Source organism: Galleria mellonella, unplaced genomic scaffold, assembly GCF_026898425.1.
Source record: "Galleria mellonella isolate WM207_F2 unplaced genomic scaffold, CSIRO_AGI_GalMel_v1 utg55, whole genome shotgun sequence".
Lineage (NCBI taxonomy): Eukaryota > Metazoa > Arthropoda > Insecta > Lepidoptera > Pyralidae > Galleria > Galleria mellonella.
In genome coordinates, this window is record NW_026442115.1 from 2,525,833 (window position 1) to 2,539,033 (window position 13,201).

Consider the following 13,201-nt stretch of genomic DNA (forward strand, 5'->3'; position numbering starts at 1 on the left):
AACTTAATTATTACCATGTCCATACATTTCCTATATTTTAACCTCTAAAGGGTGATATAAAAACGACATATCGATTTCTCTGAAGTTCATTGAAAGCAGATTTGTGGATAATCCGGACAATTAGATATCAAGCACGTTTATTCCAGAATCTGTCCCTTATAAGTATGTATACTTAGAAGGTATATGTATACGGGACCTAGAAAATATATCTACTCACATAAAACAAATACCCACACTACAGTCCTGGTAATATTTGCATTAAGTTTAACATTATAAACAAATGAGTTACTTTTACTGTAATATACGAGTTTAGATTACATGTAAATAGAATATCTCCCTACAAATAGATATTCAGACAAAAAAGTCTTTCTTTATGCAACTAAGAGCAAGCTTACGATCTATTTGATGGATGGTAATCGTCTCCTATGGATATAACCAGCGCCATGGTCTGTGATGATAAATAGTCACGCCAAAGGTACCGCTCATGCATTTCTTCAGGATTAAGGAGTTACGCCTCCAAACCCTGTATTTTCACTGCATATTACTTCAAATCCAAGCACGATAGGAATAATAGATACAGTAACAAATTAAAACCAAAAGAGCATAACGTATTTAATAGCGCTCTTTTAAAATTGTATTAATCCTATATTCTATTCCTACATATCCTATTTTCCTATTTTTATTTAGGTCCTATGGTTTTCAGTATTATGCTTTCGACTAATCCCGTCTGATCGAATCGAACGATACCTCAGTTAATAATTAACTAAATGTTTTTGAACTGTTTTCTATATTTTATATACGCACTCAATAAATATCTCAAAACATCTAAAAAGATAAAAATATTTAAGTTTCTAGCGACCAGGCTCTCAGGTTTCGTACGTCTCTAAAAGAATAAATAAATAACTGTACTTATTATTTATAATATTTAATATAAAAGTATGTTACTGTATCACGAAATGCCTCTGCGTTTGCCAACCCGCCTGCCAAGCGTGATAACTACTGTCAAGCGTGATACCCCCTTATGGGGGAGCCCTATGATTAACAGTGGACAGTAAACAGCTGATATGATGATAAAGAAACCCATCAATAGATTTTTGTCAAAACTAATTATGTACCTAATTGCTTAATCATCAGTATTGCTACGGATCGACTTTTAAAGTTGTATAAGAAATTGAAAACAGTTCATAATTATGTATTTCAAGAATTACTAATATATGCTTACCATAAACATAAATAATGTAATATTCATAACATATTTTAATTATACCTAACTTATATTTTTTTTTTGCCATATTATTTATTTATTTCGTGAAAATTCAAATATTTTTTTTTATTTATTTTTCTTTCAAAAAAAAAAAGTTCTTTGAAATCAAACAGCTTCGTGTGTAGAAAAAAGAACAATTTGTAAAAAACAGTGGGATAAAACAGTATTTATGGGTCGTCTGACCGCCCTCCCGGGCCTCATAGAGTTCACCCCCGTAGCGAAACACTTTCATCTGATCGCATCTTACAAAGACTGTCACGATCACTGAATTTCACTTACAATGAAATACTTTTATACGAGCTTATATACAAGTACTTGAAGACTAAACCAAATTTCTCATTTAGTAACATAAGAAGCATTTTTTATTTCAAACTATTCGTAGCCTTTTGAATGACTTACTTTTTTTATGCACTTATTCATTTTGGTGGACTTGTGAAATTTATTACGTACAAAATTTCAATGAAAATGGTCCTACAAACAACAATATACAAATGTCACGTATACTCATAGCAGCAACGTGATTTATAAGAAAAAATATTATTGCCCATGACACATAGCCACAAATGTTGCAGCACACACGATACTGTGTTCAAGTAAATTTTTTTGTAAATATGTACCTAGGTAGTGTTTACCTTCTACAGAATTTGGTAAAGCGCCTAACCTAACCATCTTAACAACGTAATCATCTTCATCATATCAGTCGTTAACTATCCACTGCTGAACATAAGCTTCCCCTTTGGGGAGGTTTTGCCAGTAGTTCCCGCGCTTGGCAAGCGGATTGGCAAAAGCAGTCAGGCTTTAGAGATGTTTTAAGAGAGACGCTGCTGCCCATGCCACGCTCTCCCTTAGTCGGGTTTTACGACACCCACGGAAAAAGAAGAGGTGGCCTAATCTATGCCTGGACCACACGGCCAACAATATAATATCGAGTTATAACTGTCCTAGTTTACAGTTAAGACTTATATGAAAGCAGTTTTAGGTCTTTTCATACGAAAGAATATAATGATGCAGTAAATGTATAACGATGATGAACAATGCGGTAAACTGATAGTACGAAATTCATATTTTTTAACATTTTAGACCTATGGCAGATAAAATAGGTATCTAAGCGGGGTTTTTTTAATAATGGAATATATATATTAATAATGGAATAGTAACCTCGCCACGCTAACTGTATACGCTGGCGAGGAATGACAGGTGAAACTGAAAAGGCAGGTCATTTAACCCACCGTGATGAATACACCTGAAATTCAGTACGATAGTTTCCAGAGGGAACCGCGTGGACGTTGATCTGACAGAGTATATTGATGTTAGGTCCCATACTATTTCACTACATTAGGCCATATTCATAAAATTTCAGCTACTTATCTTCATAAGTAAGGGGGAATGGGATTGTTAGTAATATGGACTAGCGGCCCCATTGATAGCGATATATTCTGTCAAGTCGACCTCCACGCAGTTGTCCCTGAAAATGATTGTCATTAATTCTTGTTGAATTCTTCACAATGAGCTAACTGTCCTTTTTTTTATAACCATCAAGGTGGCAAACAAGCTTACAACCCGTTTCATGATAAGCTTTTACTGTACGCTATGGACGCCAGGGGGGAAAGGGATTGTTTGTAATGGAGTCTGAGAATCCCATTGCTAGCAATATACCCAACCAGGTCGACCTCCTCGCGGTTCCCCCTGGAAACTATCATGGTTAATTCCTGATAAATTCATCATGATGGGCTAACTGGCCTGTTAACATTCTCATCTATAACCCTTCACTGATGCTCCGCCAGCGTATCCCATTAGCGCAGGCGGGGTTACCATTCCATTTTCACCCATCAAAAAACTCTATGGACGCCAGCAACACTAGGGATGTCACGTGTGTGTGGCCGACCCTGAAGAAATCTTAATACACCCTTTTTGAAGTACCCTATAGTCTCTAGGGAAAACCTCAGCAAGGAGCTCATTCCACAACTTGAGTATTCGCTACCTCCTTTCATCTCTATCATCTCTCGCTGATGACCGCCAGCATATTTCGATAGTGCAGGCGGAGTTAACATACCATTATCATCCCATAAAAATACCTTCGTAGGCACACATTCTAAATTTGTCGATCACACATAGTAAATAAACCAGTATACAATACTTGTACTTCAATTCTTATAATAAACAAAGTGTACTCTGCTGTAATATGACAAGGTCGACTAGCCCTTCAAAACACATTCACACAATAATGCCAGTGCCGACCCTGCGCATAATTCATTCATAACCTCCGAGGCCAAATTCGTGTATGAAGACGCTGTCCTTAATGCAACTCCTGGCAGAGTCTCCAACATGGTTTTAATCTTTGTTTATAAGAGAAATATTATGTTAATAATTACTTACGAGTAATATGAAAATATGGCACTTTATGACGATATACATAGCACTACCAGGGCATTTTGCAATTGATCGGTCTGTCTTGCAAAATAGTAGATCCTTTCTGTCATCTCACCTCTCTCCCTGTCGTTAGACAGGCTTAGTTTAGTCGTGATGGTATTATTACTAGTATATTTTTATATCTGATATCACAGATGTACAAGCCAAAACTAATTTTGTATTTGTAGAACTGAAGAACCTTTATTTAAAAAATGATAAACCGAATAATTTCCATATTCTTTAGATTAAAAAGGAAAATAATCAAAATCAGAATAATAACTTGTTTTTTGAGACTCGACCACGTGCGACCACATGGTCAGTTTATTTAAAGTATGAGATTTATAAAAATTACTTCAAGATTTCGATTATGTTATTTGAGACAAGTTATTAATTTTACATTAATACAAATCCATGAACACTAATATTCAGTTTTGGTTTGATTCTCCCTTACGACTAACCTGTACATGTATCTAGCTACGATATCAACTTGATATTTGATGAAATTTTTTTTTTATACCACTGAGGTGGCAGACAAGCATACGGCCCACCTGATGGTAAGCGGTTACTGTAGCATATGAACGTCTGCAATACCAAGGCGCGTTGCCGACCCTGAATAAACCTCTTTACCCCCTTTTGAAGAACCCCAAGCTGTAGTCTCTTAGGAAAACCTCGGCAGGGAGCTCATTCCATAACCTGAGTGTTCGTCTCTGAATCCGCGTTGTACGCGACCATTTAGGCTGTAGGGTATGAGGGTGAACTGCTTGTCGATGGCGAGCTGTACGATAGTAGAAAGTGGCCATAGGCACTCTGAGCACAAACCGTTGTACAAGCGGTAAATAAATAAAATAAAAAGTAATTATTCAATCTAAATACCAATAGTTAACTGGTAGACCGCCAAATGTACATAGAATTTCACTGTGCAACAAAATTTTAATAAATAAATAAAAAATAAAACCTAAGTAAAATTCCTGTTAAATCATAAAATGTGTAAAATATAGTTACATTTGAAAATCTGTAAGTCTAATAAGTGATTGTATTAAGGCACTGCTCTGGTTTTGAAGAAGGGCGTTTGCCTGAAATTCACATACAGTTTTACACAAATTGTGAAATTCTAAAATTGTAATAATTTCCTTTAATAATTACAGTTTTCTGTTTCGTTGTCTAACTCGTCTCCTTATACAAGCATAGCAAATGAATTATCCATAGAAACGTTTCAGTTGGCGCTTGTATGAAAAAAGTCACCGGACGTGACAATCCTATTCTACTCGCTAGCGATTACGATTCTCTCTAAAGATTCGTTTGCCATTTATTTAGGAGGGCTAGTTTTCCCTTTCCTTACTTATAATAATGCTTGGGGATGCATCTGTCTACATACAGCAAACGCCATAATCTAAACGAAGGTCCAAGTTACTTCATTTCGGCTTCAATTTTCCCTAACGAGGACAAAACAATATGTCACGAATCGCACTTTGACTTACGTATCTATCTGTGACATTGTTATCGGTACCTACAAGTAATGAGCGTTTATCTCACTTCTCGACTTTTCCTTATATCGGGAATATACTGCAAACAACGAGTTCCAATATAAATAATAATCACTAGAATGGAGCTCAACATCAATCTACTGATCATCTTTATTAATTGCGTTGTTATAATCCTTCTCCAGGTTATGAACCCAGTTTAATGAAGGTATAAAGCAAATTACTGTTGTATTATGGTAATTGAGTACTGCTAAATTGCTCTACAGAATAGTAGTACTACGTAATAGAACAATCGCGAAGTATTATGTGCGAATTTCTAATCCATCATAAATATTCAACTTAATTACTACTATTATTGTGCATTAATCGAGGCCAACTGATTTATAAATATCGTTATCCTTTTAAATACATAAGTGTCGACCTAAATAGGTTTGAAGTAAATAATAAAGTATGTTCTATTATCAAAGCTGTATAGTCCTAATTTACAAATTAAATTAGGTTACTTAATGAAATAAAACAATCAACTCCGCCGTCGCATTCCTTATATTGTATGAAAACATAACACTGTTAATACAATTTAATATAAATTTCATTAAGATAAAACAATAAGACATCGTAAAATAATATTAGGGCGTTATAATAAATGCTCCTATACAGGAAGATAAAATTTTAAATATATATTTTCATAACAACAAATGCGACCTATCCTCTAATTAATGAAAAATGATTAATGAATTGGCGCCACCTATGATATTCTTGATGGTGATATAATACACATTTTGAGGCTCTTGGCAAAATAATGCGAGTGCTATGTGCTGCTCAATGGGTGGTTGGATCTGCTCATCCAAAATATACTAGCGACTTAATTTAAGATTACAAAATAAATCATTATAATTAAACACACAATACGAAATACGAAACTCCTGTATCTTCTTTTTGAACTTTTCACATTAATAGCGCTTCTGGTACATATTGTACGGACAATTTATTCCTGGAGGCGGCGGAGTGGATGACTTTACTTGATAAGGCCTTTAGCTTTGAAGAGATCACGCATTAGTCCTTTAAGGTAGCGAATCTCACGTTGCAAATCTGAGCACTTTTCGCCCAGTTCAGTGTGGCGCTGACGCAGACTGTGCTCCTCACTAAGCAGTACTTCAATTTCTGCCTTCTTTTTCTGACGATAACGGGTTGCCGCGTTCTTGTTCTGCTCCTTCTTGCGAGATCGACGGTCGTCGACCGGGCGTGAATACGGTTTTGGGCGAGAAGGGGCAGACCATTCTTCGTCAGTTGAAGAAGAACGTGGAGAGGACGGGGGAGAAGAGCGGGGCGAGTTTGAAGTGCTATCATCGAATGGCAAAGGAGACTGGAGTTGAGCAGCGCGGTGACGAACCAATTCTTCTACAGCCTGCAGCTCTGAATCATAGTCAGCAGGTAAAGGTGGAACGGGTGCTGCAGGACTGATCGGCCAGGGTTCATTCGGCTGAGTAATGTGAAGAATGGGCGCTAGCGGAGTACACTGAGCTTGTTGCGCATAGCTCAAAAGAAGCTGGCTAGCAGGGCCGGGTGGACTTTGAGGCGGTGTTAAATGGGTTAATTCGACTACTCCGTAAACTGTCTCAAATTCTCGAAGTAGTTCTTCAGTGGGTTGCGGCGTGGGATAACCCGCAGGAACAGGAACCGGGACTGGTGCCTGTTGTTGCGGAGGCGGCACATCCACGCGTTCCGAATATTGAGGAATGTTCTCGAATATTGGTAGCTCTACTTTCTCCTCCAGCCAGTTGGGGAAAATGTTTTCTGTAGAAAAAAAAAACAATGAGCATATTAACTAAATATATAGATTTATATAAAATATTTGATAACAGTAATATTAATTTATATATATTTATGAAGTAAACTTTTATTAATATATTGAGAAAATAATGTTACGAATATACAGTCGCATAACTACGTATAAATTATATAAAGAGTAACGAGTCTACAGACACATCTAATTTACTTATTCATAAATGCAAGATATTTCCTACATATTAATATTATAATCAACGTATATAAATTATTCCAATGCATATTCAATCGATGAAATATCTATTAAATAAAATAGATTGAGACAAAAGCAGCTAGCTAGATTCCATGAACTAAATAAACAACATCTCATGTTGCACGCGTCTGTAACGCGGCATCGTACAAGCTATTGTTCTTGATGCTAATAATATTATTGTCTATTTGTTTGAAAATTGCTTCATTAATAAAAAAAAATAAATACATCTATTAGCCCTGTTTCATCCTCCATAAAATATTACCCCAACAATACCCAAAACAACAATAATGAAATTTGTTGGTCAATTTTATATATTTATATGAGTGCACATTTATAAAAAAAAAAAAGAAAAAATACAAGGGCTATGTGTGATCGAATAGACGTAGAAATATTTATATATTAAGTTTTAAAGAGTTCTTACAAACTGCAATGTAGTGTAAACTATGTTTCTTGAATTATAGTATTGTCAACAAATTTTAACGACTTTGTTTATCTAAAGTGTTTATTTTAAAATTATTAAGAAAACATACGCTTCACCTATTCCTTTCAATATTTCTCGATCATCAATTGCTTTTGTTTATAATGTAAATATTATTACTATCTGGGCACAAAACGTAATTAAACTTCATTTAATCTTATGTAGGAACTGAATTCTTCTAATCAACATTTGTTTGACAAAGCAATTGTACTTTTAAACCCTTTTTTTCTGTAGTATAATGATATCTGCATTTATTACAAAAAGGCAAGTGCTGTATATTTATAAATAAAAGTATTACAACACGATCTCATTTATAAAAAAAATAACTTGTTTGATTTGTAGGGAATTGATTGTAAGTATCAAATTAATATAGTTGACCGACAGGCGCATTCAACAATCAATTGAAACTAATTGGTAAGATTGGTGTCTCGGATTGGAACGGAGAAATTCTTAGATATCACGTACTACTGCTCAATTTCTTTCGATACTATATTATCATTCATTTATTAGAACAAATAGAACTTATAGAAGCAGTAATCAGTTGACAACTATTGACTAGGACCGATAACTGCATCGCCCTGACCTCTGATCTGATAAACTTACAATCTCTAAGGTTCGGTGCCACCACCGCCCTCAATAATACTTCTATAATTTAAAAATTTACTTCGTCATAAGTATTTTTCGAGAGTCCGATGTCATTGACTCGATATATTATACCTATTAATCATTCTGTAATGTTACAAATTTAAGAAAAATAGAATGCGATTGCAACATTAGTATCTGTAGATACGATTAATGTAAATTAAACAGTTTACTGAACAGCATAACGAGATTAAAATAAAACAAAAACATTTTGCGTGTCACGTACGGAGCTCGTGGCGTGATAACTATTCGTCCTCTGTGGAAAGGTACTGGTGTTGTATTTGTATCAATTTATATACATATAGAAAAGTGACCAATAAGTCGCTTTAATTATTGGTCGGGGAACTAGCGAGGTCGGCCTGTGCGCGAACTGGTTTATCATTTGGCGATGGTATAAGTATCAAGAAGTTGCGTATCTAACAAGTGTAAGCGTCTAAGGCGTCAAAACAGATTGTTTACTTAGCTGAAAATTTGCTTAAGGCATGTCAATACAATACTTGTTCCACTCAATTGATGTATTGCCCACGTAAACTTAATGTGCGTAACAAAAACATGCCATATCGTACCTATTTAGTAATGCTTTGATAGAAATATTTTAATATATTGAATTCCATAGTATCGTACATTATATATGCACATGGTTATTAGTTGAAATCTCATATACTTCTACAAAACTAATGAGCGATATAAATGGTTTTACATAGACCACAAATACATAAATATATACATTATGTAAATTAACATTTTATTAAAATCACGTTTTATATCAATTATTCAATTCTCTTGCAACAGGTTTTTCAAACATTGGAAACGTGGCAACTGTCACAACAAATTATCAAGTTTGTTGCGCAGTAATACAGTTGCACCACTTTCAATCGATATATTTCCGAATCACTTTTAAATCGGTCATTACATACAATACTATCTACTATAGTATTCACAAAGAACAAAAAAAAATATATTATAATCAGTCATCACAATAAAAATATCATAATAACTTAAAAACCTAAAAGTAATTAGAGCATTCAGACCTTGAGAACGCCTTTTTGTTAGAATGCCTTTTGATAAAACAACCAGCACCCGTTACAGTCATTTACTACATACCAATATAAAGATTTGCCATTGCCATCACGAAGTCCGATTATGCTATAAAATCAGCTTCTCAAATTCACAATGTACTTTATGTAGTCCTTATTGCTACAATATTATAACGATAAACTTGAATATGATTATATTATGGGCAGTGCAGTTTTGTAAACTATAATCCTCGAGTTGCGAGCTGTGGTCGTCGTCAATAGTCCTGGGCAAAATCCCGAATCTAACGTCTCTTGACCAGTTTTTGTGAGTTGAAAATTATTTCTTTGTTCCAAATGCAACTATAGTGGCACTTCATTCTAACGGCGTCCAGGCGGCGCATGGATTGCGGCAGACATATGTTGCGGTCAGAGGGCAAACGCCCAAAATGCGCTTCTCGAATCGAATTTATTGTCACGGATAAAGAATTACGAGCGATCACCTGCAGACGCGGCGCGACGCACAATACTACTGACTACGCAACTAAATGCGCGCGGGCGCCGAATCAACTTAACCGCACCGCTGGCCCCTCCTCCGTACCCCTAACTACCTACGGTATACCTAATATGTTCATTTTTATTTTAAACTAGCTGTGCCGACGACTTTGTCCACGTAGTATACGAATATATATAAATTCTCAAAAAGTCATGCATGTATTTAATTCTAACACTATCTAGGATTTTTTTTTTCATAAGCTTGATCATTATTCTACGCGACTTTATACAATGAGGTCAAGCTATCTCATGATTCGCTTGACAGATTCTGATAAAACATATAACACTCAATTATTAAATTTCATTGAAAGCAATTTTCTGTGATGACGTTACAAACAAAAAGATAACAATCCCAAATGACAATTTATGTAGACAAAACCAACAATGTGAGTGAAGGTTTTCTTACAAATTATAATTACAATTGTTTTTTTGTGATGTAGGTAAAATTTTTCAGATTTTCTCTTTATTTATGCTGTACGGCACTACTTCTTGTCGAATTTCATGATTCTAGGTCTACGTCCTTGCAAATATACGCCATAAACGGCCGTTCTTTTGATTGCGTTGACTTGAGGTTTGATTTTTTCACAGCTTCAAAGGATTGCAGACTTGACTATTTAACATTAATTTCAGCTTGATATCTCCACGCATTCCTGAGCAAAAGGATCTTGACAGATGAATAGACAAATGGACAAAAAGTGATCCCATAAAGGCTCCATTTTTTCTTTTAAGGTACGAAAGGCTAAAACATCATGTATCTACAGACTTTTCAAGTATTTTTTTGTCGTAAGACTGTAAGTCTTACGACTAAATATTGAAAAAAATCTTGAAAACACTGTTTAACAAAACTCTGTCTAAGTGATAAAATACTGTATAGTCAGTGTAATAATGTTTACTTGTTACATTAAACACCTGTTTATCTCAAGTTTAACTTTTTAATAGTAACACAGTTACAATTTTATTCAGTAAAACTAGATGTACCTGTTATTATATTAGAATGATCAAATTAATTTACATAGATTTTATTTTTCTGAATTTTGAGACTGGAAACTAGAACAGTTGAAAATATATCCTTGCGCAAACACATGTGTTCTACAAAAGTCATCGGAACACAGTATACATTTCGATGAACTTTGAAAAACAATACTATTACTTCGAGTAATATTATATTATTAATTAATTAAGATAAGATTTTTACCTTCTCGACTTGCGTGTTACGTAATATATTAATACGGTATATATACCCTGTCCTGCACGCACAACGGCCCAAATGGGAGGCTAAGTGCGGAAAACAGAGTCTTTCTTACATTACATACCCTGTCCTGTAACCCACAGGAAAAAGATACATATGCCCCTAAGTGATAGTTTTTTTATGTCTTTCTTCTCCTACTTTTCCCTTTTCTTTGTTATGTGTTTAATGAATTTGTGAATGGTTGTGTGGTAGGTGTATAAATTGTGTTGAATGATGCTGGTGTGTTTGTAGAATGTTGAGCGTTAGTTGTATTTAATTGTTGACGACTGCTGCGTGTCTTAAATGTGATGTTTTTGTGTATTGTGTACGATGAATCTCCTAATATTTTGCTGAGTATGGTTGATGTGTAAATGGCTGCTTGTTTTGTAATATAGTGATGGTCAATGTTGGTATTTAGCTTATTTATGTAATTTTTAATATTTTTAGCTACTATGCGACTGTCTAACAACTAACTTCAGTTTTTAGAAGGCGGTCTTTGCTTAACTTTTCAATTTCCTCAGCTCCTATATTACAGTCAGATGGTACAGTTACATCTATTAAATATGTTTTGTTCTTGATTTTATCTATGTATACAAAATTTTGTCTATTATGTGTTGCGGTAATATCTGTTGGAACAGACATTTCCCATAGGATCTTACCAAACTCGTTTTCTTTAACGTATGGTTGGATGAGAGTCTCTTTCCACCAGAGATCAGAAACCTATATGTTTTTTGGCCAGACACCAGTAAATATACTAGCAAGGTTATTATGTCGTTTGACGTATTAGGTCCCCGCCAGTTCCTCGCACCCCGATGTGTTTTATTGCGTCATCTGTACAAGCAAATAAGCAACATTATCCGTCTACTGGCTCTTTTAGTAAATATTATAATACTGATATTGTCGTGTCATTACGGCTTAGTCTTGTGGCCAATATTGACGACTCTATGCTTAGACATATCTGCTGCTTTTTAGTCCAGTTAAATGAAAGTTCACTGTCTACATTGGCCTGATCTAACCATAAGAAACGGGACCATACCTTATGATACTTTACCGTTGGGGGATTTTGCTAATAGTTACCACGCTTGACAGGCGGATTGGATAACTGTGGTTGCCACAGCTAAACTTTTGGTGATGTTTTAAGAGGGACACTGCTGCCCATCCCTAGACTATGCAGTTCCTATAGTGGCCTCTTACGAAACCCATGGGAAAGGAAGAAGTGGCCCATTCTATGCCGGGACAACACGCCATAAAAAGAGTTATTATAATATAATAATATAAATATAATAATATTACATAACACGTTATTAAGCAGCGTTCAATCCGCGATTGTAAATATTTGGACCAACCAGTTGTAATTTACTTCCGCTCATAATGACCTCAATATAAATTTTACTTTCACATCAATACCAAACACTATTATGCCTACACTGACATTGTTACAATTTAGTATTACATACAAGTAAATAACTACTCGTAAGCCCTTTCTTCGATTGTGCTCTTAAATTATTTCGAAACGAAATAGTGTTAAATAAATAACCCTGAATGTATCACGCAGCGCTATCTACCTAGTCTCTTATTAGTTAAAGCGTGTACAAATTTCAAATATATGTAAATATATTTTTTTGTAAATAAAAATATGCAAGTATATAATATACGCGTATGCATCATGCACACTACATGCATGCTACATCACCATACCATGGTTGTCAGTGTTCCTATTATAACAAAATCAAATCTCTTATGTACGAGATTATAATTTATGTATTATCTACTATCACGTAACTACCACATAAAATTTCTCTCTCTAACGACATAATTGTAACATGACTAATAAATAATTTATGACCTTGGTGGGGTAGCGCTATTACACATACCGCCTCATCTACTAAAAATACCATATTTTCTTTATTAACCATATAAAAAATTGGCATGCTATTCCGCAGGTTGAGAGTTCGATTCCCATACATTATAAACGTTATACTCGTATCTGGTAGGTACGCGTTATACAAATTCTGCTTATTAGAGACATGATAGCGCAAAGTTAATAATAATGATGAACTTATAGGAATTAAAATCTTAAATCAAAATTATTA

General features: G+C 34.8%; 1 protein-coding gene across 2 annotated transcripts in view; it reads right to left on the reverse strand.

Moving 5' to 3' along the window:
• Positions 1–5,679: 5,679 nt before the first annotated feature.
• The window catches only part of LOC113521504 (activating transcription factor of chaperone), a 30,462-nt gene continuing 22,940 nt past the window's right edge, over positions 5,680–13,201 (reverse strand). For both annotated transcript variants that reach the window (XM_026907045.3, XM_031912911.2), the window contains one exon: positions 5,680–6,948. In XM_026907045.3, the coding sequence (XP_026762846.1) occupies positions 6,170–6,948 (779 nt within the window). In that variant the 3' untranslated portion in view covers positions 5,680–6,169. The remainder of the gene's footprint in view (positions 6,949–13,201) is intronic.